This window comes from Lonchura striata, chromosome 22, assembly GCF_050655825.1.
Source record: "Lonchura striata isolate lonStrDom1 chromosome 22, ASM5065582v1, whole genome shotgun sequence".
Taxonomy (NCBI): Eukaryota; Metazoa; Chordata; class Aves; order Passeriformes; family Estrildidae; genus Lonchura; species Lonchura striata.
The window spans coordinates 6,577,098-6,604,570 of NC_140724.1; the positions used below are offsets into that span (position 1 = coordinate 6,577,098).

General features: G+C 51.7%; 1 protein-coding gene across 9 annotated transcripts in view; it reads left to right on the top strand.

Annotated features, from left to right (window-relative positions):
• The window catches only part of AAK1 (AP2 associated kinase 1), a 57,334-nt gene extending 30,288 nt beyond the window's left edge, over nucleotides 1-27,046 (top strand). For 2 of the 9 annotated variants that reach the window (XM_085559261.1, XM_085559264.1), the window contains 10 exons: nucleotides 759-862; nucleotides 1,788-1,867; nucleotides 2,581-2,735; nucleotides 2,816-3,096; nucleotides 3,271-3,477; nucleotides 3,947-4,167; nucleotides 4,847-5,004; nucleotides 5,371-5,487; nucleotides 6,870-6,965; nucleotides 22,263-27,046. In XM_085559261.1, the coding sequence (XP_085415387.1) occupies nucleotides 759-862; nucleotides 1,788-1,867; nucleotides 2,581-2,735; nucleotides 2,816-3,096; nucleotides 3,271-3,477; nucleotides 3,947-4,167; nucleotides 4,847-5,004; nucleotides 5,371-5,487; nucleotides 6,870-6,965; nucleotides 22,263-23,338 (2,495 nt within the window). In that variant the 3' untranslated portion in view covers nucleotides 23,339-27,046. Of the gene's footprint in view, nucleotides 1-758; nucleotides 863-1,787; nucleotides 1,868-2,580; nucleotides 2,736-2,815; nucleotides 3,097-3,270; nucleotides 3,478-3,946; nucleotides 4,168-4,846; nucleotides 5,005-5,370; nucleotides 5,488-6,869; nucleotides 6,966-11,274; nucleotides 11,377-12,259; nucleotides 12,362-13,090; nucleotides 13,202-15,590; nucleotides 15,696-16,585; nucleotides 18,637-22,262 lie in introns of those variants that run through there. The other 7 variants (XM_077789229.2, XM_031506733.3, XM_077789230.2 and 4 more) reach the window with 7 other exon arrangements.
• The last annotated feature ends 427 nt before the right edge of the window (nucleotides 27,047-27,473 follow it).

Below are 27,473 nucleotides of genomic sequence, written 5' to 3' on the forward strand. Positions count from 1 at the left end.
CAGGAGCACACACAGCCTTGCTCTGGGTCCTGCAGGAGCTTGACAATAAGGCTATTTATGCAGAAACGTATTTCTGCTGTAATAAATCTGTTTGGATAAGGAACTGAAAACACCACAGTGACTTAGGCTAGTGATAAGAATTCATCTCCTGTGAACTGGGAAACAGAACTGAAATGATTTATAAATATCCCAGTAACTAGAGTGAATGTGTAATTAAGTGTACAATGCACTACTCTTGGCAAAGCTGGGGAAGCTCTCTTGTTTCCAGCACAGCCTTTGATTTTTTTCCTTTCCCTAGCCACAGTCTTGACTCACACAGAGTTGGATGTGTTTGCAGAGCAGGCTGGTATTTTCTTTGCTGATGTGGGCTGTCTGCAGTGGTGCCTGTGGCTGCCCTGTCTCCCTGCCCTGCTGGCACACCAGGGCTGGATCAACCCTTTTCCTGTGGGTTCACCTGACGTGCCCAGTCCCACCCGGTGCTGTTCCCTGGCCAGGCAGCATTGGTTGGGTTGGAGGGACCTTAAATCCCATCCCATCCCACCCCTGCCATGGCAGGGACACCTCCCACTGTCCCAGGCTGCTCCAACCTGGCCTTGGACACTCCCAGAGCTCCAGGAGCAGCCACAGCAAATCTGGGCACCCTGTGCCAGGGCTCCCCACCCTCAGCACAGAAAAGTCCTCTGCTAGATCAAGTGTGATGTGCTGCCCTGCATCTGTGTGTCCTGCTGCTCTGATCTCAGCATCTCCATCTCTTCCAGGCTACATGCTCGAGCCAGACCCTGATAAGAGGCCTGACATTTATCAGGTGTCCTACTTTGCATTCAAACTGGCCAAGAAGGACTGCCCGGTGCAGAACGTCCAGGTGAGCAGAGGGGTGGCCTGAGGGGGCTCTGGGAGCTGATGAATTCTGAGCTTTTGCCTCTGTCCTCTTGGTTGTTCCCCAGTCCTGTAATTAGGAGGGTCTTGTTTGTAACAGCACGCTTTGGTTTGGATTTTTTGGGTCAGAAATCAGTTTCTCATTCTGTTTGTCCCTGATTTACCTCCTCACCCAGTCACCAGTGTGAGGCCAACCAAGAGATCTCATGCATGTGAACATGGGAAATTAGGCCATGCTTGGGAAATTTGATTTCCAGGCACGCTCATCATAGCGTGTGTAATTTGGCCTGCACTTGGGTTTGAGCACAGCAGTTCTGGGCCTTGGCTGGGACTTGGCATCTGAACTGCATCAGACCTTGCACAACCATCTGCCCCTTCTTGGTGTCTCTTCAGAGACTTCATCTGCAAAATGGAGTTGACAATTATTTTCTTACATTGTTATGAAGACTGTGACAGACATTTTATTTTGTTGTTTCTACATAAATAGAAACTTAGGGCTTTTTCTTCCCCATGTTCAGGTGATGATTTATGGTCTTTATGAATAAGAGGTAGTTTGGGTTCTACTATGCCTTTGTTTTTATAGCATCATTAATAAATTTTGTCACTACTGTCCCCTGGCTGTCTTTTAAAAATGACATGTCTTTTAAAAAATTGTGCTGTGGAGCTTTATGTTCATATTCCATGCTCAGTGGTCAAAAAGCTGAGCCCTCTTTTCTTCCTTTGTAAAGACTCTCCCAAACTCCTGTCTCCCCATGGCATGAACCTTGTAGTGTTTGTTATGTGTCCACATGAGGAATAATTGCTTTGGGGATGCCCAGATCTCCCTGTTTTATTGTGATGTTTTTGCACATTATTTCTGACTCTGTTTTCTGCCCTTGAAATACCAAACTGGGCATTTTTGGGATCTGCAGAACTCTCCAATCCCTGCTAAACTCCCAGACCCAGTTAAAGCAAGTGAAGCTGCTGCAAAGAAGAGTCAACCAAAGGCCAGGTAATCCCACCTGCTTTTTACTCCCCCTTTTGTTGCCTGTTGTCTCTGCTGTTTATTAGAAAAGGTGTTATTGTTTAGCTGCTTCCTTGGGACTTCAGCTGCCAAGTGGTGACTGAGCACAGTTATTGTCCCTGACTCAGAAACAATCTGATATCAGGTTCATTAGTTATCAAGAACAGTTTGGTATCTACAAACCACAGCAGGCTGGGGGCATAGCTGCTCCTCTCTCTTGCTGTGCATTTTTGGAGCTCAGTAAACATTGAGCAGAGAGTTCAGTGACCTGATTCTGGGGTGCATGTATAGAAGTTAAAGTGCATCCAAAGATGGCAGTTTAGACAACTCTGCCCAAAGGTACCAGCTGCTCACGAGCTGATTTGTGTCCTTCATGTGCTCATTCAGAAGTCTGAGTGGTTTCAAGCAATATGTTGTAGGAAATAGTTGGATATAAGTTGAGTGGTTTTGACAAGTCCCAGCTGTCCACCAGGAGAGGATGCCACGACTGGCAGAGGAGTCAGAACGATGGTGTTGGGTTAATTGTTGTGAATGCATGCAGGAGGTTTCACTGTGCCTGGGTGCCTGTGAGCATGTCACCTCTGTCAGTCACACCCTGCTGAGGTGTGGGTGAGTGTTTACCCCTGCTGTGTGTTCTGTGCAGCAGCTGCCCAGCTCACAGGCTGTGCTCACTGCCCTTCCTTCTCCTCCTTCCTCAACAGGCTCACAGACCCCATCCCTACGACAGAAACGTCCATAGCACCCCGCCAGCGACCTAAAGCAGGACAGACCCAGCCCAACCCTGGAATTCTGCCCATCCAGCCAGCCCTGACGCCCAGGAAGAGAGCCACAGCCCAGGCAGCCATTCAGCCCCAGGGTGAGCAAGTGTCTGTGTGCCCCCTGCTCCCCCGTGTGCCTCAGGCAGTGACCTAACCTGCCTTTGGCTTCTCATCCCAGCTGCAGGCCCGGCTGCCCTGGGCAGTGCCCAGCCCTCGCTCCCTGCCAGCACCCCCCAGCCAAAAGCAGCCCCCCAACAGCCTCCAGCCCAGCCCCAGGCCAAGCCGGCAGCAGCACCCCAGGCACAGCCCCAGGTGCCCTCGACACAGCCCCAGGCCACCCCTCAGCATCAGCAGCAGCTTTTCCTGAAGCAGCAGCTCCTGCAGCAGCAGCAGCAGCAACAGCAGCAGGCTGCCTACTTCCAGCAGCAGCAGCAGCAGCAGATGATGCAGGCACAGCAGGTGGGTGTGTGTGCTGGGTTCATCACATCTCTGTGTCTGCGGGGCTGTACCTTTGTGTTTATGACAAGTTCCTGCTCTTTTGGGGGGAATGGGTGCAGCTCTTAGGCACTTCCTGTGTGTCCTGCAGCAGGACTTGGTCTAGGTCCACCACACGTCCAACCTCTTGTTTCCCAGTTCCCAGTGGTGCAGCAAGGAGCGCCCGCGCAGCAGCAGCAGCTGATGCAGAACTACTACCAGCAGCAGCAGCAGCAGCAGCAGCTGCTGGCCCAGCAGGCAGCTATGCAGCAGAAGACCACAGCAGCAGCAGCAGCAGCTCAGCAGAAGCAGCAGCCCCAGGCCCAGCCTGGCACGGCACCACCGGCGCAGCCACAGGAGCAGGGGGTGAGACCTTGGGGCTCTGGGACTTGGGTACAAATGCTCCTCTGCCAGCTCCTGAGTGCTGATCTGAGTTCTTTCCACCTCTGCTCTGGATCTCAGCCTCTCTACCCCTGAGCAGGTTTGAGCCCAGCCAGCCTTTGCCAAGTCCTAATGGAGGTTTTACCTCCAGAGCTGCACCACAGAAAGGGGAGAGACTTTCTGCCTGTGCTGTAATCCTGAAACACTGCAGAGCAGCAAATCCCCCTACCACATTTGTTGTGTTTGGCTTTTCCCCTCCAGACTGTCCCCAGTCCATGACTGGAATGCTGGGTGCTGTTTTCTCTCCCAGTCCATGACTGGAATGCTGGGTGCTCCAGCAGGAGCTGTTTTCTCTCCCAGTCCATGACTGGAATGCTGGGTGCTCCAGCAGGAGCTGTTTTCTCCCCGTGGCTGCCATTCTGAGCAAGGTCACTGTGCTTTCCTCCCCTGGCAGGCCCAGGTGCAGGCTCAGAGGCAGCAGCAGCAGCAGCAGCAGCAGGCACAGGGGCAGAAGCTGGGCTCCCTCACGCCGCCGTCCTCGCCCAAGGCGCAGCGCGCGGGGCACCGCCGCATCCTCAGCGACGTCACCCACAGCGCCGTGTTCGGCGTGCCCGCCAGCAAATCCACCCAGCTGCTGCAGGCTGCAGCTGCTGAGGCCAGCCTCAACAAATCCAAGTAGGTGCCAGGCCCTGGGTGTCAGCTCTTGGCCAGCCTCAGCAAGCCCAAGTAGGTGCCAGGGCTTTGGGGCTCAGCCTCAGCAAGTCCAAGTAGTCCCAGGGTCCCTGTGTGGGGTATGAGCGAGGGGCTGGGTTGTTGAATGCTCTGGGAGGTGTTGGATGCAAAGCTCTGAATGGAGGTAAGCACAAAACTCTGAGCAAGTCTTTGCCTTCAAGACCTCAGTTTAGGGCTTGGCAGGAAGTGCTGGAAAATTTGCCCCACAGTCCTGATGTTGTCTGAGGTGACCAGGGCCTTCTCTGGCACACAAAAGGCAGTGTCATTTCAGCCACAGCCCTGGTGAGCACTTCATTCTCACTGCTTGACACCAGCGCTTCCTGAAGGTTGGACTTGATGGTCTTGGAGATCTTAATGGAGCTCTGATTGCCTAGGAGTGTTTTCTAGGTTGCTTTGGCAGTGTCTACAGGCAAAAAGCCTTTTGGTTGTTGGTTTTAACCCCTGAGATGTGGGTCCTCAGCCTCAGTGCTCCCAGGCTTCTGAGCATGGGACTGCGGTAACTTCCCCTGGATGTTTTAATTGGGAAGTCATTAGAGTGTAGTTGCTTGGAGCAGCTGATGGTGCTGGCCAGGGGGTTTCATGTGGGTGGTTAATGGCTCTTGCTTGGGGTGATCCCATCCAGATCTGCTTCCACCACGCCCTCGGGCTCGCCAAGGACCTCACAGCAGAATGTCTACAACCCCCCCGACATGTCCACGTGGAACCCCTTTGATGATGACAACTTCTCCAAGCTGACAGCCGAGGAGCTGCTGAACAAGGACTTTGCCAAGCTGGGGGATGGTAGGTGCACGGGGTGCTGTGACACCTACCTGCTCTGGAAGGGAAGGTGCCGTGGGTGCTTTTGGGCAGGGACTGCTCGGGTGCCCTGTATTATTACAGTCCTCTGTATTATTGCAGTCCTCTGGCTAAACCCTCCCAGGTTCTTTCTGATTGCAGTTCTGCCTCCAAGGCAGAGGTAGCAGCTGCTTTGACAGTGTCCCTGCTCAGGTGCCTGTGGCAGCTGCAGTTTAAACTCTGCTTCATCTGCAAGTTGGGATTTGCAGCAAGGGCCTTAAGTCACCTAGTAGAACAGTGTCCTAAAAATACAAATGAGCAGCCTGCTTTCAGAATAGAAGATGTGCCCCTAACTCTGGGCCTGCATTCCAGGGAAAGCTCCAGAAAAGGCAGGCAGCTCCACAGAGAACCTGATCCCAGGTTTCCAGCCCGCTGCGCCCGCGGCCCCGGCGGATGCCTTCGGTGGCTCCTCCTTCCCTGCTGGGCCAGGTGAGTCTGGGAGCATGGACAGCATGGGAGGGCAGCTCCTGGCCAGAGCCCCTTTGAAAGGGAAGGAAAACTGGCACAAACAGAGCTGCATGGACACTGAGAGCTGCAGGGGATAGGGCTGGCACTTCAGGAGAGGAGGGAATGTCACAGCTGGGTGGCAGAGACAGGACACTGTGTGGAGGCAAAGGTGGGGTGTGCTTGTGGTGGGGGAAAAAACTGAGCCCTGAGTTCCCAAGGAAGCTTCTTAGTGTGTGGAAGTTCCATGGAGCTCATAACAAGGAGTAAAACCTGTGTGGCTCCAATGTGGCTGGACTGAGGAGTTTTTCTGCCTGTGGGACCTTGTCTGGTTTTCCTTTGGTCCTTGTGTCCTAAGGTTTTGCTGTGAGCAGCCCCTTCCGTGCCAAAAACCCTTGGTGAATGATGCTGCTCATTTCTACTCCTTCAGCATCAGTTCTCACTGTGGGCAGCTCAGACCTGCCAAGCACAGAGGTGGAAAGCTGCTTCCAGGAGCTCCAGGAGCCAGGGATCCTCCCCCTGGTGACAAATGCTCCTGGCTGATGCCTCCTCACTGAAACACAACTCTTGAAGAATGCATTGTGGGGCAAGGAGTGACAAATCCATTTGTGCTTATTTCTGTTTATAAAAGGAGATTTAGGGGAGCTTATAACTGAGCCTGGTATGTTGGTCCTTGCTGGAGAATTAAGGAGTTGAAGTCCCTGACACAAAAGTGCTCCCTGGGGAGTTGTTTTCCGAGTTTGTCCAGCTGTGAGCAGTTTCTGATGTTCCATCAGCCTTTGTGGATGATGCTGAGCAGCAGCAGCTCCACGCTGAGCTGTGAAGCACCTTCTGCAAAGCCTGGGGAGCATCTGTGTGCCCTGGGCTCTGTGGTTGCTCTGCCATGGTCAGTTCCTGCAGTGTCTGCCTTCAAAATGTGCCCCTTGACTTACCAGTGCTGGGGCTTGGCGTGGGAAGGTATCTTGGGAATCTTGGTGCTGGGCTGGGCACTTCCATCCCTTCTCTTTCTTTCCCCAGAGACAGGAGCCTGTCCCAGCCTGGCTGGTGCACAGTGCTGCAGATTTTACTGCAAACAAATAGGCTGTGTGTCCTTTGTGAAGCCTTTCACCTTTTGTGCTGCTGTGAAGGCAGATAACAGTTCTTCCCTGCCAGGGAATGTTCTGAGATCTGTGGGTCAAATAGTGTTGGAGAGCTGCATGCTAACAGTGGTTTTGTTTGGGTTTTCATTCTTTTTAGTAGCACACTAAAAAGTGGTTGTGTCAGGCCACAGCTGGGGCTCTGCCTGTGCTGGGGTTTTGCTCTGTGCTTTCTCCTCTTCTCTGTTCACTCTGCCTTTTCTTTTCTTTTCCTCTCTTCTACTCTACCAGCAGAAAAAACGAAAGACATTCTGAGTTTGGACTCTAGCCCTGCTCTTCTGACTGTGCCTGACCCTTTCATTCCTCTCCCGTTATCCGACACCCCAGGTAACCCGAGCTGAGGGGCTGAGGGGGGCAGTCCTGGCCTTCGTTTTGGCCTCTCAATCTCCTGCTGCTGTTCAGGCACACCTGCAGTCCTGGGCACTGCCAGGCTCTGCAGGGCTCTGTGGCAGTGGGGATGGCTTTCATGGCAGGGCCTGGGGTTCTCTCTTTGTTCCTAATGCCAGAAGTGTAGGTGGGTGTCTTTGGAGGCTGAGCTTGCCAAGCCAAAAGTGATGGGAGGGCTGGAGCACCTCTCCTAGGAGGGAAAGCTGGAGTTGTTCAGTCTGGAGCAGAGAAGGCTCCAGGGAGAGCTCAGAGCCCCTTCCAGCGCCTGAAGGAGCTCCAGGAGAGCTGGAGACAAGGCCTGGAGGGACAAACACAGGGAATGGCTCCCACTGCCAGAGGGCAGGGCTGGATGGGATTTTGGGAATCAGGAATTGTTCCCTGAGGGTGGGCAGGCCCTGGCGCAGGTGCCCAGAGCAGCTGTGGCTGCCCCTGGATCCCTGGCAGTGCCCAAGGCCAGGCTGGGCAGGGCTGGGAGCACCTGGGAGGTGTCCCTGCCATGGCAGGGGTGGGATGGAACGGGCTTTAAGGTCCCTCCCAACACAAACCATTCCAAGATCCTGTGAGAAATAATCCCCAGGTGATTAATTACCTGTTTTCCAATGGCCTCCAACCTTGAAATTGTAGGTTTTATTATTGTTAATCTTTCTTTCCTCTAAGAGTCAGTGTTTCTTTGGCTTCCAAAGTCTGTTGCAAATCTGAGCATCTTGTGAAGCACAAGTTACATGTGACCTTTTCTGATTTGGCAAGGTTTTCCAGTGCAGTTGGTGCTGTTTCATTTACTTTGCAGTGCTGCTTCTAAGCCTTTTCTGTGCACATTTCTGACTGCAGCAGCCAACACTTTTTAGCACAAGATTATGTAAGTGCTTAGGAGCTTATTTGCAAATCGGTGGGATTTGGAATCTGGGGATGTTTTTATCTCAGAGCCTCTCTCAGCCCTCTGGTGAGTGTGTGGCAGGTCCCACGTCAGTGAGCCCCAGAGCACAGCTGCAGTCCCATCCTTGTTCCAGCCCAAGGCTCTGGCTCACTGCTGCTTTGGAGGACCCAAAAAAGACATTTCCATTTGTTTGTTCTTTTTAAAGTAAAACCTGAGGCCAGGAGCTCATGAATATTCTCAAGGACTAGGGCTACAGACCAGTCCTTAGCTTTGATACTAAGAGGGCTTGTCTGCTTGTAAATTCAGCAGAAAAGATCAAACTTCTGGATTTGAGCTCAGGTTTTCACCTGGCTGCAGCTCAGCTCAGGCCACAGACCTGCTCCCCTTGGCACCTGGAGGTGCAGGTGCAGTGGGTGTCCCTCCTCCTCCTCCTCCTCCTCCCCTGGCTAATGGCTGCAGTTCTTAATGGAATTATAGCTAGGAAGAGGAGCTGGCAAGAGGGATGTAAAAATATGGCAAAACATCTGTTAAAATAAGGGAGAATTAAATATTCATGCTGAAAACATATTTCCTTGTGTATGTGCAGGAAAATGAGCCAAGTTGTTCTTAATGAGCTTATTTCAGGCTTCACCACTGACTAATCCTGGGTGTTGGTCAGGGGAACTCTCTCTGTGGGGTCACTCCGACTGATGGAGGAGGGCATTTTATTTTTTTGGGAATAAAACACTTGATGAGATGTTTTTAATAACCATAACTCTACTCCAGGCCCATCAATTCTGAGAAGATAACTGGGTGCCCAGCTATGCCTGGGTGTTCAGAACAGCTCTGATAAACAACTGTATTTCTGCTGAGGATTTATTTGCACCAAGATAACACATTGAGATAAAGTAATTGCACATGCACAATTAGGCAGGCACAGCAGCTGTGGGTGTGCACTAATGGTCTGGGTTTACATCTTGAGCTGGGAAGATGCAAAAGGGCAACTGCTCATGTGGGAATGATGGATTTATTGCTGTATTTACTGGGAGGACAAGGTGGGGGAGTGATGATTTAAAGCAATAAAGCCAGCAGACCATGAGAATCCCAGCTAAATGAGTGTAAAGAGCATCCAGTGTTCTTCTGCCTGGGCTTTGAATTTGTAGCGGGGAGAATTTACTATTTTACAAATATTTGAGATCTTGAAGGTGAAACTAAAATTGCTTGGTTTTGCTCTCTTAAGGAGCCAGTGTTTGTCCCTGTTTAATAAGAAATGACCCAGAGTCATCAGAAGGCTGAGTGGCATAAGTGCCTCAGTCTTTACTGAATTCTTCTTTTATACACTGGTCTGACACAGGTGGGCCTGATTGGTCATTGAATCAATGCATTTCACCTGGTTGAAGAATTAGCAAGATGACTGGTCATTTAATTAATGCATTTCACCTGGTTGAAGAATTAGCAAGATGATTGGTCATTGAATCAATCACCTGATTGAATAATTAACAAGATGCCCATGTGTAAACAATCTTAGGAGAATAACAAGAAAACAGATATTAGAAAAACAACACCTGCAGGTTGTTTATAATGATTGGCTATCACTGTTTATCTCCAGCTCCCTAAGGTCTCCCAGGCCCATTCTGGGAAAGCTTTTCTGGCTTTCTCTGTCTCTGAGCAGGCTGTCACATCCACAGCTGTTGAGTGTTGTGCTGGTAGCTCCGTGGTGTTTGCAGAGCCCTGATTCCCTTTGCCTTTATTCCCCTTCTCTTCCTGCCCCTGCTGTGTGAGAACCAATCCATTTCTGCAGGAGAGTGGCAGTGCAGCTTCCCTGGCCTGGCCCAGGGAGCACCACAGCCTGGCAGCACTCAGGGCTGTTCTGAGCTGCTAAAACTTCATCAGTCAGCAGGCAGAAACCCTGGCCAGTGCCATGCTGCCCTGCTGGCCGTGTCCCTCCCTGGCAGGATTTTCACAGCCCTGTCTCTCTCTCCCAGCTGGCCCCCGAAGGAAAGGACTCTGCTGTGTGCTCTGCTGAGCTGTGTGCTGCCCAGGGCAGCCCTGCAGTGAGTACCAGCCTGTGTGTGCCCCACCTGCCTGGTGGGCACTGCGTCCTCGCCCTGGCACACAGCTCTGCCCTCTGCTCCGTTTAACTCGCAACTTGTCAGGAGTCCTTGTTCTTTCTAATAGCCTGCTCTAACCCAAGCCCCTTTGCCTCTCTCACCTCTTGATTTGACGTTTTTGATGTTGATATGATTGGTGTTATCTCGACTGATGTTTTTTCCTAACTCTGGTGTTTCCTAAAATGCTTTCTGGGTGTTTGTGGCTGAAGGGGTGTGTGGCCAGCAGTGAAAGCAGCATGGCTACAGAGCCTCTGGCCCTGCTGGCTGCAGATGCAAAGTCTGGCTGACTGTCAGCTCCATCAGGTGTGTGCATGTGCTGCAAAAGGGGTCTGAAGAGCAGGCCAGTGCCCAAAGCTCTGCTCCTCAGCCCGTGCACGGTGGGGTCTGGCCTGTCTGCCTGTCCCAGGCTACAAATCCTGAGTTAATTCAGTGGCTGCTGCTCCTCCTGGTGTTGGTGCAAACCAGAAGAGAGAGGCTTTCATTCCTGGAGGAAGTGATTTGGTTTTCCAGGCTCTGGAGCCACCAGCATCAGCCTCTTGGGGATGCTCCAAGACCCATCAGCTGCAGGTTCTTGCTCTGCTCTTTATGCAGATGTTTTCCTTACTCTGATAGGAAACAACCAGGAATTTCTTACTGTGAGGAAGAGGGAACTTGACAAATCTCAAAGGTTGCAGTGTGTGGCTGTGCTGAGAGGGCACTTTTTAATCCCCCTCTGTGTTTTTATACATATTTATATATGTTTTATATATATATAAAAACTATGGCAGTGGCAGCACTGTGGGCTGTTCTGCAGTGGCTCCTTGGGAGAGGAGCCCACGGTGGGTGAGGATGTCCTCACCTCTCTCAGGTGGCTCCTCTGATGGCTCTGAGTGCTGCTGGGGGACAAACTTCATGGCAGGGCCTGGTGGGACAAGGGATGGTGGTGTTGAGCTGAAGGAGGAGGGTTTTAGGTTAAAGAGAGAATCTTTTCAGTGAGGCTGGTGAGGCCCTGGCACAGAGAAGCTGTGGCTGCCCCTGGATCCCTGGCAGTGTCCAAGGCCAGGCTGGACCCTGGCGCTCGTGGAAGGTGTCCCTGCCATGGCAGGGGTGGCTGAGCTCCCACAGGTCCTCTGCAGCCAGGGGCACTCAGGGTTCTGTGCTGGAGCCACTTCCCACCTGTGGTGCAGGTGCTGCTCTGGGGCTCACACACAGCACAGCGAGCTGAGCTCCTGATTAATGGTGTCTTCTTCTTCATTCTGCTTTTTCTCTCTGTTGCCTCCTTTATTCCTTTTCCTGCTTGCCCCAGAAAAACTGATTGAGGGCCTCAAATCTCCCGAGCCTGCGCTCCTGCTCCCCGAGCTGCTGCCTCTGGCTGACCCCTTCGGCAGCACGGCAGACACTGTCAATGGTAACTGCCCCTGTGCCCCCTGTGCCCCCCTGCATGCTCCCCCTGACCCCCAGAGCAGCCCCTGGGAAGGGATGGAGGTGCTGAGGCACAGCTGCCCTTTCCCTCTGGGGTGGGTACTTGGTGGCTGCTCTGCTCTGGCAGTGGCACTGCTGGGCCTTGGGAGAGAGAAAGTTGATTGCTGATTGAAGAAAGGTATGGCAGAAGTACCTTTCTTTGTGGTCAAGAGTTTGTGTTGGACCATGGCTGGGCTGTCTCTGTGGCCCTCAGCAGGAGGAGGAGGAGGAAGGGCAGCGTTCCCTGGGCTGGGCAGGGCTGGGAGCAGAGGTGGCTGCTGTGAGCCTGGTGCCCTGGACTCCCACACCTGGGCTCCAGGCAGGGTTTTGGGGTGCTGCAGAGCTGTGTTTTACTTGCCAGGTGCCCTGAAGACAGGAGTGCAGGCTGGGGTTGTTGCCATCAGCTGCTGTGGGTGGGTCCCAGCTGGGTGTGACCTGTGGCTCTGACAGAAAGGAAGGACCCGACTCCCTGTAACAGCAAAACTTTGGCAGTTTCTGGCAGTTGTCTGAATTTTAATGGTCAGTTACTCTGAATGCAAGGGAACTCTAGTGGTCACCGCTTTCCTTTTGCTGGACAAGGATTTTGTGGATATTTTCTTCCTGTTCAGCTGTGGGGCAGGTGTTAGTGACCTCCTGTTCCACTCTCTGGGCGTTTCAAATTGGGCTTGTACAAATTAAAATAAATGAAAGCTGAAACCAGAGTTCGAAACCAACCAAACCCTTGAGCTGACACTCTACAGGGCCAGTAAAGGATTCAGACAACTCCTGCCTCAGTTCCTCCTGCTTTTCCTTGCACACTAACCTCTGGCTTCTCCTGTGCCCCTGGAAAGGCAAAGCTGCCGTGGCTGTGGAGAGCCTGATCCCGGGGCTGGAGGCCCCGCTGCCCCAGCGCCTCGTGTCCCAGAGCGACTCCGTGGCCTCCAACAGAACAGGTTGGTGAGGCACCAGGGGCTCTGCCTGCTCCCCGGGGGCTGCTCTGCCACTGCTGGCACCTGGGCCAGCTCAGGAGTGCTCTGGGCTGCTCCTCTCCTTGGGGGGAGTGCAGAAGGCTCTTCCCCAGAGGGGCTGGCACTGCCCAGGCTCCCCAGGGAGTGGGCACGGACCCAGAGAGTGCCAGAGCTCCAGGAGCCTTTGGACAGCGCTGCCAGGGATGCCCAGGGTGGGAATTCAGGGTCTGTGCAGGGCCAGGAGCTGGGCTCTGATCCCTGTGGGTCCTTTCCCACTCAGGAGATTCTGTGGTGCTGTGCAATGTTCCTTGAGCCCAGCCTCCCAGCCCTGGAGGTGCTGGTGCATGGCTCCACGAGGTGGTTCAGAGCTCAGGAGCAGTCCCTGGTGTGTCCTGGGGGGCACAGAGCAGCTCCTGAGCCCTTTCTCCTTGTGCAACCTGGGCTGGGCACTGCCCACAGCAGCTGGGCTGAGCTGGGTTTGCAGCTCCTCTCTGCAGAGCTGTCACCTGCCTCTGAGGGATTCCTTTGCTCAGCTCCAGAGGGGCACAAAGCCCTGCTGGAGGTGCTCTGTGCCCTCACTGGGAGCAGGGAATCTCCTCCATCACCAGAAGTGGCAGTTCCTGTGCTGGCTTGGCACCAAAGCTGTGCCTGAGGGGGATGTGGCAATGAGAGCTTAACCCTGTTTGTGTCCTGTCCATGCTCACCTGGATCCAGACTCTCTCACTGGGGAAGACTCTCTGCTTGACTGTTCTCTGCTCTCTAACCCTGCTGCTGACCTCCTGGATGAGTTTGCTCCTGTAGCTTTCACAGCTCAGCCTCACAAAGGTAAACTGGCCCTCCTCCTCAGAGACAGAGACTCTGCCCTGTTCTGGTGCTTTATTGTCTCCAAGCCACTGCTTTGTTTTCTTCCCAAACTGCTCAAACTTGGAATGTGCACTGATGTTCTAAGGGGGGAAAAAGAATCGAGTGTTCAGCTTGACTGTAAAGCCAGGGTTTGTCCAGAATGGTGTTGTTTTCCATGGAGTGGGATCCAGCAGGCAGGAAGGGTGGGCTGTGTGCAGCCCTCCCTCAGTGACTGCACTCTGGGTTTGCTTCTTCCTCGTGGCCTTTGAGACTGGTGGTTTTCCTGCATTATTAATTCCAGAAGGGAGCCTGATCATCATCTGTCACAAGATTTTGGAGCAAAAAGAATTTGCTGTGGTTTGTTGGAGTTAGCATCTCGGGCAGATGAGCTCTTGCAGCCCTAGAGAACGTTGTCCCAGTCAGGAGAAGTTCTTGAGTCCAGCTGGAGTGCCACAGCCAACCTGAATGAGAGCCTGAGGGGAAGGCCAGGACTCCTGGGCTATTTATTGCCCTGAAAGATGGGCCCAGAGCAGCAGAGCTGATTCCTGGTGCCCCTCAGAGCTGGGGGGTGCTTGGCTCCTTTGTTGAGTGTCCCTGTAGCAACAGAAATGCTCTGGCCTCAGAGGAATTGCTCCAAAACCAGCCTGGAATCAAATTTTGCACTTGACAGCACTTCAGAATGAGTCTGTGCTTTCCCCAGAGCTTTGGGGTTGCACAGGCAGTCCTTCTTGCTGCTCAGAGCTGAGATCCACCCCTGTGCCCCTTCCCTTTGCACTGAAATGGGTGTGGAGCACTTACTGCTCCATCCTGGGGCACAGCAAAGGCCAGGTGTGCTGCTGTGGCTTAATGGGAAAATGAATTTACTGCATGGCTCTGCCAGGGCTGTCCTCTGGGATGGAAAGGCCTGTGTGTGCTGAGGAAGGTGAGACTCAGTTAGCAGGGGCGGGGCAAGGTGCTAAAATCTTCCAGAACTCACTGAGGGCTTCTTTCCAAACCTCACTTTTAGCTCTGGGTGTGGTTATTAACTGAACATCAGTCTCACTCTTTACTTTTGGTTTAGTTTATCCAGTGCTGGTGCTGGTGATGATCTGAAACACCTCTGGGACAGGTGCTGCTGTCCCTGGGTGTCATCAGCCCATGGAGCTGCAGTGCTCCAGGCACCAGTGGGACCAGAAGGGCTGAAAAGGCAGCCCTGCTCTGAGCCTTTATCAGTGGGATCATGGAAAAGCAGCCCTGCTCTGAGCCTTTATCAGTGGGATCATGGAAAAGCAGCCCTGCTCTGAGCCTTTATCAGTGGGATCATAGAAAAGCAGCCCTGCTCTGAGCCTTTTTTCATTGGGATCATGGAAAAGCAGCCCTGCTCTGAGCCTTTATCAGTGGGATCATGGAAAAGCAGCCCTGCTCTGAGCCTTTTTTCATTGGGATCATGGAAAAGCAGCCCTGCTCTCCTACAGCTTTTGGGGGTTGTTTTCCCTAGGTCTGATCCTCCAGGGCACAGAGTAGTTCCACGAGTGCTTTCTTGCCTCACCTCCCTCTCCCCAAACCTGTTAAATCTTGTCCAGCTTTAGGTGGAAATCTTTTATTCCCAGCAGGAGTCAGACAGGAATGAAAACTGCTGGGTTGATGTGTCCTTGCTGGGCTTTCAGAAACACTTCATAGGAGCTGGGGAGCAGATTTGGGAGGGTATTTGAGGTGTCTGAAGGAACAAGTAGTGATGCCCAGGGAGTGTGAGAGGCTCTGAAAACACATAATTGCCTGATGAGGTGGATAAATAATCTCATCTCATCTGTGGAGATGGTTGGAAGTGCCTCCCACCACGTGCTGAACTGCAGCTGATGTGGTTTGAAATAAATGGAATTATCTCCCAGAACTGCCCTAGGGGCCTCTGGAAAAGCTCTCACAATATCTGGGTACTCTCCAGGCAGGTCAACTCCTTGGAAATCTGACTTCATGTTGCCCTTCTTGTTTCATTGCAGCGGGTGAAAGCGCAGGGTTTTGTCTCATATAGATGACTGGAATTTCTTCTGTGGTTTGTTTTTTCTCCCCCAGCCCTTTTCCTCTCCCTGTGCATGAGAGCTGGGAGCCAGAGAGCCAGGCTGAGCCTCTGCCACGGCTTCCAGCTGAGCCCTCAGACTGGTCAGGTTTTGTTCTGGGTCTTGCTTGGTTTGGTTTGATCCCCTCCACTTCTGTATCTCATTGCCTCTCTTCTTTCCTGCCCAGACTTACCAGCTTCATTTCACCTTTTAAATAAAACTCCTGCATCTAAACGCTGCCTCTGAAGACATTAAGATGTTCTAACACTTCCTGGCAATTCTAACCAGCCTCTCTGCTGTCTTTGCTTCTTTACCCTTCCTTCTCTTCTATGCTGCAGAAGATACTAACCTGATATCAGGCTTTGATGCTCCTGAGGGCTCTGAAAAAGTGACAGAAGATGAGTTTGACCCAATTCCAGTGTTGATATCCAAAAATTCACAAGGTAAGCCAGGATGTGGGAGTGCAAAAGGGAAGGAAAAAAGGCAGAGTGGATATATAAATTAGTTTTGGGGCAGTGGTGCTGTGGCACTTGTGACTGGTTCCAGTCTGAGCTGTGAAATAGCAGAGGTCTGTCCCCACCTCCTTGAGGAGCTCTGGGCAGGCAGAGCCTGGAGGGCAGTGCCTGGGCAGCTGATCACTTTTGTGGGATTTTTTTAAGCCTTTTTTGTCTTCTTTTTTTTTTCAGTTTGGTCACAGAACCTTTTGGCTTCCCTAACTCCCATTTTTGGTCAACAGCAGGAGTGTGCTGAGCCCCTGCTCTGCACTAGTCTTGGCTGTCAGAGGCTGACACTCGTTAGGAGCAGCTCAGGCATTACAAACTCTGCTCCTGCTGGGAGTCAGGGATTTCTCCCAAGGCTGGGCCACCCCTGGGGGGTTGGAACCAGATGCTCTTTAAGGTCTTTTTCAGCCCAAACCATCCTGTGGGTCTCTCCTTTAGTATCCAAGTCCCAGTCCCACGACAGCCCAGTTCTCCTGGAAGCAGCTCAAAGCACCCAAAGGTGCTCCTAAAGGAGATTTCAAGATTTAAAATTCTGACCTGTCCTTGAATTTGTTTTAGAGATCCCTTAGTAAGGCCAGGGTTCTGGATAAACTTTGTGGTCAGAATGGGTTTGTAGGGATTTGCTGGCTGCTGTGCTGGTTTGGTTTGGGGGAAGAGGGTGGAGCACCAAGCAGGGGATTCATTGCTATGGTGATAGAAATAATGAGAAGAGCTTGAGCAAATTCTCTGTTTTGCTTTGACTTTTTTCTTTCTTTCTTGATCTTGAACTTCTGAAACTGTCGTGTGTGTGTGTGTCCTGCTCAATACTGAATTCCTATCTCTCACACTTCCAGGTGGGCATTCTAGAAACAACAGTGGAAGCTCTGAGTCCAGTCTTCCCAACATAGCCAGGTCTTTGCTGCTGGTGGATCAGCTCATAGACCTGTAGCAGTGCCACAGTAGCAGAAGCAGTTTCTGTAACGTACCCACACTCCGGTTTCCTTGCCAGAAGAGTTCCCTTCCTTGTGCTTCTTTGGGGCTTTTCTTTTCTTTTTTTCCCTCCTTTAATTAAGAGAAAAATCTGCCAACAGGAGACGGTCACCCACCTCTCTCCCTGCCTTGCTGTGCCCTGGGGAAGTTCTGGCTCAGTTCTCCAGGCAGCCTGGTGTCTGTAAGGCTGGTGAGGCCCTGGGAGGTTGGTTCCCTCTGCCCTGTCCCGTGGCTGTGTCCAGGGGAGCAGCCTGAGAGCCCCCGGGCCCTGCTCAGGAGCTGGGGCTGCTCTGTGACCCTGGCCCAGCCTCCTGTTCCCGGAGCCGGGCGTGAGCAGCGCGGCCCCATCTGGGCTTTGGGCTCTGGGCTGTGGCTCTGCTGCTCTCCCCTGTCCCCACGGCTGGGCAGGGGCCAGGGGACAGTGGCAGGGACGTCCCTCAGCTGCAGGACACGGGGCAGGAGAGCTGGTGGCTCTGAATTGCTTCCGAGGAGGAGGAAGCCCTGAGTTCCTCCCGGCCATACTCTGGTGATGGTGCACATGAAGAGTTTTCCAGCTGCCCCCAGCTCGTGGTTTGCTGTTTGACAATCCTGCTGGGAACAAACTGCGCTTCCTGGGGGAGGGAAAACAGAGAAAGGGGGAAAAAAAAGGACAAAAGTAAAAACCAGATTGTTAAAGCTGCAGAAATGACCCTAAGTGAAGCGTGACAAGGTTTTGAACCAAATCCATGTGAGTATGGCTGTGACTAGTGTTTCATTGGCCTTTTTTGGGGTGAAAAGGGCGCTGTGGCAGCAGCAGATGTATTTTCTGTGACTTCTTTTCTGTGTTTGACTGGAAAAAAAGAAAATCCCCTCAACCTATTGTAAATGGTGTATGAAACAAATTGTCCTACGGCTGTTTGTCTATTTTTAATCCTGGTTTTAGTCAAGCATCTGGTATCTGTTCTGGGTTCTCCATTCTCTCTTGTAACTGCTATAGTGCACCCCAGTTCAGTATGGAGCCATTGTTTCAGTAGACAAAGATTCCTGTGGGCCTTTCTCCACCCCAGTCTCTGTGACCACGCATGCCCTCGGTTCAGGTGGTTTGAAATCAGTGCTGCTACAACTCGATGGGTTCTCCCTTTTCCTTCCCCCCACGCTTGGTTTGTCATAGCTGGATCCGCTCAGCTCCTTCTCCTTGGCTTACCACAAAGTCTGGAATTTCTATCTCGTATTTGAAAGCCCTCTCTGAGCAGAAGGACTCTCCCTCTGCAGTGGAGTTTCCCCAGCTTTCCTGCTCCCCGTGTTTGTGTTTGTAGCTGTATTAGTACCGGTGCAGTTCCCCCGTGCGAAAGTGCGAGCGACTGAATGTGTCTGTGCTGACCTCGCTGGGAAGGGAAGAACCCCAAGTTTGTGACTCCTCCTCTCCTCCCTCCATCTCCTCCCCAGCCCGACACTTAGTTTAACAAATTCTGTACATAGAACTCCCATCGGTTGTGTCTCTACATTACTCTTCTTTTAAAACCTACACTTACTAATAAAAGTATTGCTTACGTGTGTTGTATCATTACATGTGTATACTGCACTTTCCAAGAGAAGCTTTACATGAGAACTATGGAAATGACCTTAGTAAAATTGTGGATAGAACTTTATTATTTTTTTGTTTTATATTCCTAAAGCACAGGTGAGCTGGACTGGAAAACATGAAGACGCTATAGATAGAAAGTTATTGTATAGTCAGATACTGAGATTATATGAAAAGAGAATGGATTTTAAAAAGTAACCATCTACTGTATATTAGAAACAAAGATTTCTGTGAATTAAAGTACTTTTAAAGAATGTTTAAGATTTTAAATCTAATGGCGCTTGTTCAAGGGTTCTGGAAAAAATGACAAATGCACTGGGTTGTTAATAATGCTATTAAATAAGCAGATGTGAATGTTTATTTTATTGCTTTTTCAAGTAGCTGTTCGTGGGTGTGGGTGGAAATACGATATTTTAGAGATGTCTGTTCTTAAACCTCCTTCACCAGAAAATATTCACCATGTGCTTGCAGAGCGAATGGAATTGAGAGATGAGTGGAGACTGGGGATTCATTTTAAACTCTCCAGAAACTGTGAGTGTCCCAGGGGCCTGGGCTGGTGCTCAGAGCTGAAGGGTTTGTGTGAGAGCTGCCCTGAGGGCACAGCTCTGCCAGGGGACACGCTTGGTGTCCCCCGAGGGGCTGAGAATCCGTGCTGGAGCTTGGCTGGAGGTGTTCCTGTCCCCTCTGAAGGGCTCAGGAGGGGTTCAGTGCCACCCCAGCAGGTGTTCTGCTCTGCCCATGGCAGTGCCCTGGTGCTGGGATGGCAGCAGGGGCTGGAGCTGTTCTGGTGGATCTCCTGTCAGGGTCAAACACAGCACGTGGAGCAATTTCCCTTCACCTCAGGTCGTGCTTTGGGTGCAGGAACAAGCTCTGTCTTTGAGTGGCAGAGATTCAAAGGAATAGTTGGAATTTTAGTGTTGGTTCTTGCTTACTCTGAGGGGCTCAGGCTGGGAAGGGCCCCTGCCTTTGGAAACCTCCTGTTCATCTTTAACCAGATGAGTTCAGTCAGCCGCCTCATTTCTGACAGTATCTGCTGTGTTGGGAGCATCTGTCCCAAAACAGAAGGTGCAGCTCCCTGGGTTTGGACTGTCCAAGTCTTCTCAGGATCCTTTGAGACCTCCTTGGCCAGGGCTTCAGGTGCTGTGCAGCCTGCTGGGACAGTGGTGGGAGAATCCTGGCTTTGTGGCAGATCTGCATCATCCTCCTCCAGCCCACTCAGCACAGGCCAGGGCAGCTCGAGCTGATCTGTGTGAAGCAAAAACACTTTAGAGGGAGCTTCTTGTGAAGGAACCATAATGGTGTTCTCTGGCCTAAAACTGTGCAAAACCACCTTATTTTAAAAATCACTCAGTGTGCTGGTCCTGGGGAGCCAGGAGGGGCTGCTGGCTGGGCTTGTTCTGGGGGCATCTCCCAGCCTGAGGCTGCTCTGCTGTGCAGGGCTCAGGCTGCTCTTGAGCTGCTGGGAGGTGGGGTGGGGGTTGGTGTGCCAGGACTGCAGCATTCAATTCCTTTTCCTCTGGAACTGAGGGCTCGATCTGCCTCCTGGCCTCCCACTGTGAGTGGCTTGGAGCAGAAACACTTGATCCTGCAAATTGTGCAGTGTCACAGGTGTCCCTGACCTTTGGTGCTGTGTTGTTCCTCCTTGGTGGGAGTGCTGGGTGGGGTTAGTTCTGTGCTGTTGTTTAATGGGATTGCTTCTAGAAATTGGAACAGTTTGCTTCTAGGAATTGCAGTACAAGGAAAACCTGCACAGTGCAAGAATGAAGGAGTGATAAAAGGCTGTTGAGCCCTTCAAAATTCCAAACTAGTAATTCTGCACACTGGTAACTGTGCTGATCTTTAGCTGCCTGTTCCTGGATGTTTTGTCCTGACTTTGGCTTGATGAAATCAGGAGAGTTTCCTGGTGAAAGGGGAGCTTTAGACTCCAGGAGTTTCTCTGTCTCCCCTGACCTTTTTTTGGGCTCTGCTCCAGAAGTGAGATCCTCACCCATTGTGGTGACTGCTTTGCCTCTTGTGAATAGGGAGTAAATATTTTCTCGATTTTCTCTTGGTTATTTCAGTACTCTGCCACTTCAGGGCACTGTTTTCCCTGGAAGCTGGGGAAACTCCAGGTGCTAGAGCTGTCACCTGGGGTAAAACTCTTTCAGGCTGCTGTCTGAATACCTGCAGAGTGTGTTTCTGGGGTACTGAGTGATCAGAGGTTTTTTTTTTAAGGTTCTCCCTCTTGAAAAAGAGCCTGAGTATAGTTTGGAATCTTCTTTAGTATGTATATCTGACCCTGGAATCAAATATTATACACACCAGTGTTGTACAGGAGAAAACTGCTGCTGAGCATTTGGTGCCCTTCTCACGTGAATGGGCACAGAGAACATCAGAAAGAGGATTTTTTCCCAGAACAGGGCATTCTGCTCCTTGTGCAGTGTCCCCATGTTCAGAGCTGCGTGCTGCTAAGCAGATGGGTTTAGCTGCTGTCCTCCCTCTCTCACTGTCCCAAATGCCATGGCTTGTGTGGGCACAGGCTTGCACAAGTCAGAAATTCCACCCAGATGTGCTGTTCTTGTGCAGAGTGGGCCCTTGCTGTGCATGACCCTGCTCTGCATGCTGAATGCCTTTTCCCCTGGATCCATGTGGATCCAGAGGCGTTTCCATGACGCGGCAGCTGGTCCTGCTGTAGCTCAGAGTGTCCCAGTGACCCCTGGCCAGGGTAGGCCACCACCCTCCTGGGAGCCTGCTGCTCCTGGAATCCCAGAGTGGGCCCTGAGGGAAAGCCAGCGTGGACAGCACGGGCTGCAGGAGAGGGGATTTCTGTGGAGGTGCAATGTTCTCACAGCTGCGCTGTCTTTATTTAGCAGTGTGATGTATCCAGGTGAGAGTTCCCAATAAATTCTGGTTCTGATGCCTCATCAACGGCTGCTGTGTCTTTACTTGTGAGCAGTGATGGAGAAGGGGCTATTTTGTGTCTGTGGGTGTGATGGAGGAGCAGTGCCCGAGGGCTGTGATGGGTGTGCAAACATGAACAATTCACCTGGGCAGAGTTTTCCCTGGGTGTGGTTCTGGCACTGCAGGGTGTGTTGGTTGGTGCCTTGCTGACCCTGGGTACCAACCAGCCTCCTCACCCTCCTCGTTCTTCCTGCAATTCCTGCTGTTTTAGTTTTCATGTGATTTTCTCCTATCCTCTTGCTAACGAGTCCAATGACACTTCTAACCTGCCAGTAGTTCTGTGAAGGTAAGAGATCTTCTGTTTTGTCTGTGTGAGTCCTAAGGCCTCCTGGTGGCTCTTGGAGCTGGAGAAGGGCAGGACAGCCTCTCCCTGCACTGCCTTCTTACACCAATGCAGAAACAAGCCAGGTCATTGGAGCTCTGCTCCTTGATTTAAAGTCATGGTGTGGAGTATTTAAAAATCATTTGTCTGGCAGTGGTTAAAAAGAATAGCTGCTACTAAAATAGCTGCTACTTAGGATTCACTAAAAGCTGTAAGCTGACCTTCAGTCTCTGAGAGTGGCCTGTTATTTTAGCAGGTGTTGGGGCATCCCCACGTATTCCACAAGCTTTTCCACCTATCTGTGGGCTGGCCCACAGGAAGAGAGGCTAGGCCAAGCAATAGGTGTGCTTGGAGAGCAGCAGTGCAGGATGGAATGACAGAACTTGTCTGCTGGAGCTTCCCTCAGGCAGCAGCGTGGGGAAGGGAAGCGCTCAGTGCTGGTGGGTGGGTGGGAGAGAAGCCTGGTGGGATGGTGCTGAGGGTGCTGTGCGTGCCCATGCGTGTGTCAGACATCTCCCATCCTCTGAGCAGTGGTACCCGTGGTGTCCCTGGGCCGTGTCGCCAACACCTTCCCTGGCATTATTTTTTCATTGATTTGCCCTCCCTCTCCTGCCCATTTTCCATGCATGGTGGTGGTTTCCATCTGCCGTTCCTGTGTAACGTACCTTTGCTGTGACTGCTGAGCTGGTTCAGTAACACCCATCTCTTGTGTTCGTAGGTGTGCAGAGGGCTCCGGGCCGGTTCCCCGCTGTCGCTCTCGAGCTCTGTAAAGGAGATCCCGGCAGCGACGGACGCGCCTCGTACAAGGGTCAGCCCGAGATGCTGGAGGGGAAAGTGCAGCACAACTCAGAGCCGGAGTACCTGGCCAGAGATGGACCTTCAAGCAACAGCTCCTTCTACAGCAGCGAAGGAGAGGGGACAGACCACGAGGGAGATATTCTGGATTGCAGCGGGTCCAGGCCTTTACTGATGGATTCGGAAGAGGAGGAGGAGACGTGCAAGTTGTGCCCGGGGTTCCTGCAGCCTGTGCCCAGGCACGAGGCCTCCAAAGAGGATCCCCAGACCAGAGCAGGGGAGCCACTGTTCCCGGCCTTCCAGTCGCACAGCGGGGAGGCTTTTAACGAACCCGACGTGTTTGCCACGGCTCCTTTCCGAAGCTCCAGGAAGGTCCCCGATGAAGTGGATGTCTTTACCAAAGCTCCTTTTATTTGTAAGGGCAACGCGGCTCTGCGGCATCCAGAGGAAGCAGATGTGTTTCTGAGAGCCCCTTTCACCAAGAAGAAAAGCGTGGAAGAGTTGACTTGCCACAAGGAGCCGTTCACACCGCCCGTTTTCCTCAGCCAGGGAGGCGACGGCCGAGCTCAGCCGATGTTCCCGGGCCTGGATCCAGCAGCGCACGGGTCCGTGGCCTCGGCGAGAGCTCCGCATCCTTCTGCTGCCTTTGCTCAGCCAGGCAATCTCCATCCCTGCTCCGTCAGAGCCGTGGAGGCCCAGGAGAGCGGCCCTGCTAAAGCGGCGCTGCCCGAGCAGGGCGACGCGCTGGGCTCCGTGGCCAACAAGCCCTTCCGTCCGCAGTCCCTGTCCAAGTATTCCCGGCACTACGGCCCCGAAGACGGGCCGGGGCTCGAGGCCCAGCCCATAGCTGCTTACAAAGTGGTGTCTCACACCAGCAGACAGGCCATAGCGGGGTCTGTCTCGGTTGTCCCGCTGTCTTCCAGGACTACGGAGCTGCCCGGCGCCGATCCCTTCGCCTCGGCGCCCTTCCCTTCCAAAGCAGCCAAGCAGAAGCCTTGACGTGCCGGGAGCGGGGGCTGTGCTGCCTGCAGGACCGCCTCGGGAGGACCTCAGACCTCTGCGCTGAACTGAATGACATAGCAATATATACATATATATATATATAAAGTAATTATTATTTTTGGTCAGAACTCTATTTGCAGTGATATATAGTTGAACCATTTAAGTTATGTTTTTCCGAATGCCGGGCTCTCAGGATCCTCGTATCCTTTCCAGTTGCTTCTCACCTTCCTCCTCTCACTGTCTTCCCTCCATTTATTTTTTTTCTATGCTTTTCTCGAACCAGCAGTATTCCATATTTTCTGGTGGTTCTCCTGGGTGGAGAAATGCACTACAAGATGAATTAAAAGTTTTATTAATTACAGAGCGAGTCAAGCAGGACTTGCTAATGCTCTGGAAAGGACATGATTTCACAGGTTAAAGGCTTATTGTGACTTTTGCTCTCAGTGATATTGCTGCTGCTCGGCAGCAGTGGCAGCCACGGCCCTGTGGGTGCTGTGCCACAGAGCCAGAGCCGTGCTGGGATGTCTGGTGCCAGTCTGGGCAGTGCTGGTGAGCAGAGCCAGGGCAGCAGCACAGCCTTGGATGGAGCACGAGGCAGTGCTGCTGCCCCGGGGCTGGGGCAGGGAAGGTGTTGTGAACCCAGTGAGGCAATCAGGCTGCTCCTGTTGCTGGAAAATCAAACATGCAAACAATCAGGCAGAGCTTTCACTTTTCATGGTTGCGATGACAATGATGATTTTAGCGCAGAAATACTTGGGTCTGATGGCAAGCTTCCTGACCAGCCAGGGCTGGAGTTTAGGCCTTGACTGGGAGGGTTTCCCTAAAATATCTTACAAACAAACCTTTATTAATAATCTGTGGTAACGTGAACAAAGGATATAAATAACGTCAGGTAATTATATTACAGCTCAACCCCTTTATAAAAACTCCATGTATTAGCATTACAATATACACAATATATTCAGAATTACCAATCATCCCAACTGTTTCTTGTGTAAAAATGTTCAAAGTTACGGCCCAAACATCACAAACCAGTCACTGAACAAGCTCCATTCATCTTGTCCCTTCAGTTTCCCAAGCTGATGATGGAGTTAGAGTAACAGAGGCTGGTCAGACCACCCTTGCAGGTACACATCATGGACCAGAATCTGTGGAACCATGAGCATATCCTCCCCACTAGGTTATTAATGGAAAGGGACCTTCCCATTTTCCACTTTCAGGATTCTTAACAAGTACTTGAGCTTTTTCTAGGTGAGTGTGTGATCCACTGAAAGGGCATTGGACTGGGGTTAGGTCATTCTAAAGGTGATTCAAAAATTTTATATATATATATAAGGTTTCTTGCAGTCTTTCATGGGGGTATACCCTATCACCAGGTTGGAAGAGACCTTCAAGCTCATCAAGTCCAACCCAGCCCCAACACCTCAACTAAACCCTGGCACCAGGTGCCACATCCAGTCTTTTTCTGAACGCTTCCAGGGATGGAACTGCGGCAACAACAAAACCCCTCCAGCAACATTTTTAGAGAATCAAGGCTTTACTTTGCTTCATGCAAGGATGTGCAGCAGCAATAATTTCATCCACACACAGCCCGAGCATGCAGAGGGGATCACTCCATGACACGTGAGTTTTGGTAGATTTTTTCACCTCTTTTAAACAATCACAACCCCATAGAAATTCGTTGGTTCAAGGGAGGTGGTTTTAGTTTTAAATCTGTGTTCCCCCAAGTCAGTTGTAGCTGGATGGGATCAGTGAGAGACGCAGAAAATAACTGTGAGAGCAAACTGTGAATTCAAGGACAGGGAGTGTGAGCCCAGCCACCAGCCAGTGTGACAGCCCCACTGAGCCAGGAGCTGCCCCCGAGCCCTGGAGTCTGCTCGGAAGCTGCTGGGAGGGAGGTCAGGCCTTGGTGCTGTGGATGGACCTGTGGATCAGGGAGGTGCTTTGCTGGAGTGAGCCAGTACCCTGTGTGAGCCACGTGGGTTCGAGGTGTCACCTCTGCTCACTGCATTCAGGTTCTCCTTCCTTCTCTTCATTTTTACTTGAAAAATTGCTTCTGAATAATTCAGTGAAGCTTCTGTCAGTGCCACGTGCAGGTCCCACAGAGCTGGTGCTGGAGGAGCATCAGCCTGTCCCTTCATGCTGGGAGAAAGGGAAGGTGCACTGAGCCATGCGGGCTCCACTCCAGCCCTGCTCAGCCCAGGTCAGGCTGAATTTCCAGCTGGCATTTTGGCAGCTTTTCTGCCCTTCAGGCACTTTACAGGAAGAGCAGGCTGACTGTGCCACAGAGCTCATGATCCTGCCAGACACATCCAGTTCTTAAACTCTTTTAAATTTCTTCTAGGGGTGGAGGCAGCTCGTTTGTATCTCTGCATGTGACTCTAATGGGATGTCTGGTTATGGTCAGAAGACTCAATTTCAATGCCTGTTAGTCTAATACCCTTCTCATTTCCAGCCTGTTTTCCTCCTAATCCTATACTACTGCTGCTGCAGCCTCAGCGTGATGAGTTATAAGTGGAAATTTAATTTCCATAGCATCTGAAGCTTATTGTTTTAATGAATGTGGAAGAATCATGCTAATTATTTGCCACACAATCAGTGATCTTAATGAAGTGAGACTTACACAGACTCAATGGGTGTGTTTTGAAATCAGTTTGCTGAAAAGAACCACTGGTTTCACGTGTTTTGTAACGCTGTAGTAGAAGGTGTTCACTGCCCTGGGCCCTTGTACCACGTCAATCCTGGATTCCTGCTGGGAGAGGGACTGGCTCTTGCTTCTCACCCACGGAATGCACTAAAGTCTCTGTTCAAAGTGATCAGAATTTCTACCTGAGTGAAACAAGCAGCTGTCTCTCACTGCCGTGACTGCTGGGGGGACTGTCCTCCCCAGCTGCTGCAGGACTTTGGGGGTTGTCCCAGTGTCCCCTCTCCTGCCTCACCCCGACCCGTGTGAGCACTGGCGACACGGCCTGATCGTGTCCTCAGTGCCACAGCAGCAAAACCGGGCGAGATCTGCTTAATTGCTGAACTCAATCACTCCAAAGTGCTATTCAGTTACTTTAACTCAGCTTCCACCAAAGACTCTTCTGTTGGGGAGTTGAATTTTTGTGGGTTTTTGTTTCTTTCCTCACAGTGTTAAATCAATGCCTTCGAGCACACTGACAGACCCCAAAGCATTTTTTACGGTTGTATCATGATGCTGAAATCCTGCTCCAGTTCTGAAACACATTCCTGAAACCTGAGTAGCTGCATGAGCGTTTCTAGAAATAACCCACAGCCTGTAGTTTCTGCTGTAGGTGGGCGAACAGCCTCACGCACACCTGGAAATACTCCCTGTGAAGGCAGAGGGATAATGTTGATCAGCGTTCCTGATCCCTTGCCCCCAAAGGGATGGGGTGGGAGGGCAGGGGGCTCGCTCTGGTGTGCGATGCAGCAGGTGGAGCATCCCACACACCGAGTCTGGCCCTGGAAAAACTCCTCTGTGTCCAGGAGGAGCCGGAGCTGGGAGTGTCCATGGTCCCCACAGTGATGCACAGTGACACACAGTGACTTGAGTCCCCCAGTCCCCTCTGTGCCCCCCATGCCTGGCAGATCCCTGGGCACAACTTTTGCACTCCGGTTGGGGTCGTCTGTTCCTGGTAATCGTGAAGAAATGTTCCACTTGTAAACTTATGTACATTTTATTAAAACTGTATCTGATGACAAGCACCGTCTCCATTGTGCCTTCCTTCTCCTCTCTCCATGGAAAATACTTTTGCTGGATAAAGGGAATCTGTGTTTTAATGAGTTCTTCCTACCGAAGTGCAGAACTGGGTTTGGCTGTTTTATCTGGCAGCTGTAAAGCAGAGGATATTTCAGTTAATATCCCAGAGAGAACCCTTCCCATGCAGGGCCGGACAGAGCCCTGAGCCCTCCCTGCAAAGCTGCTGCTCCTCAGCGGTTTTAATGTAGGGCTGGTGCCTCTGGGGGCTCACTGTGTGCTGGTTAAACGTGTCTTTCGGTATCATTCAGCTGCAAAGACTCTCTTAAGTGTAAAACATTATTTGGGCTTTGCTGCGCCTCTTAATTTAATTCCTGTCTTGGTGGAAACGTCCATTGAGAGACTTTGATGCCTTTTGGTTCTGCAGAACTC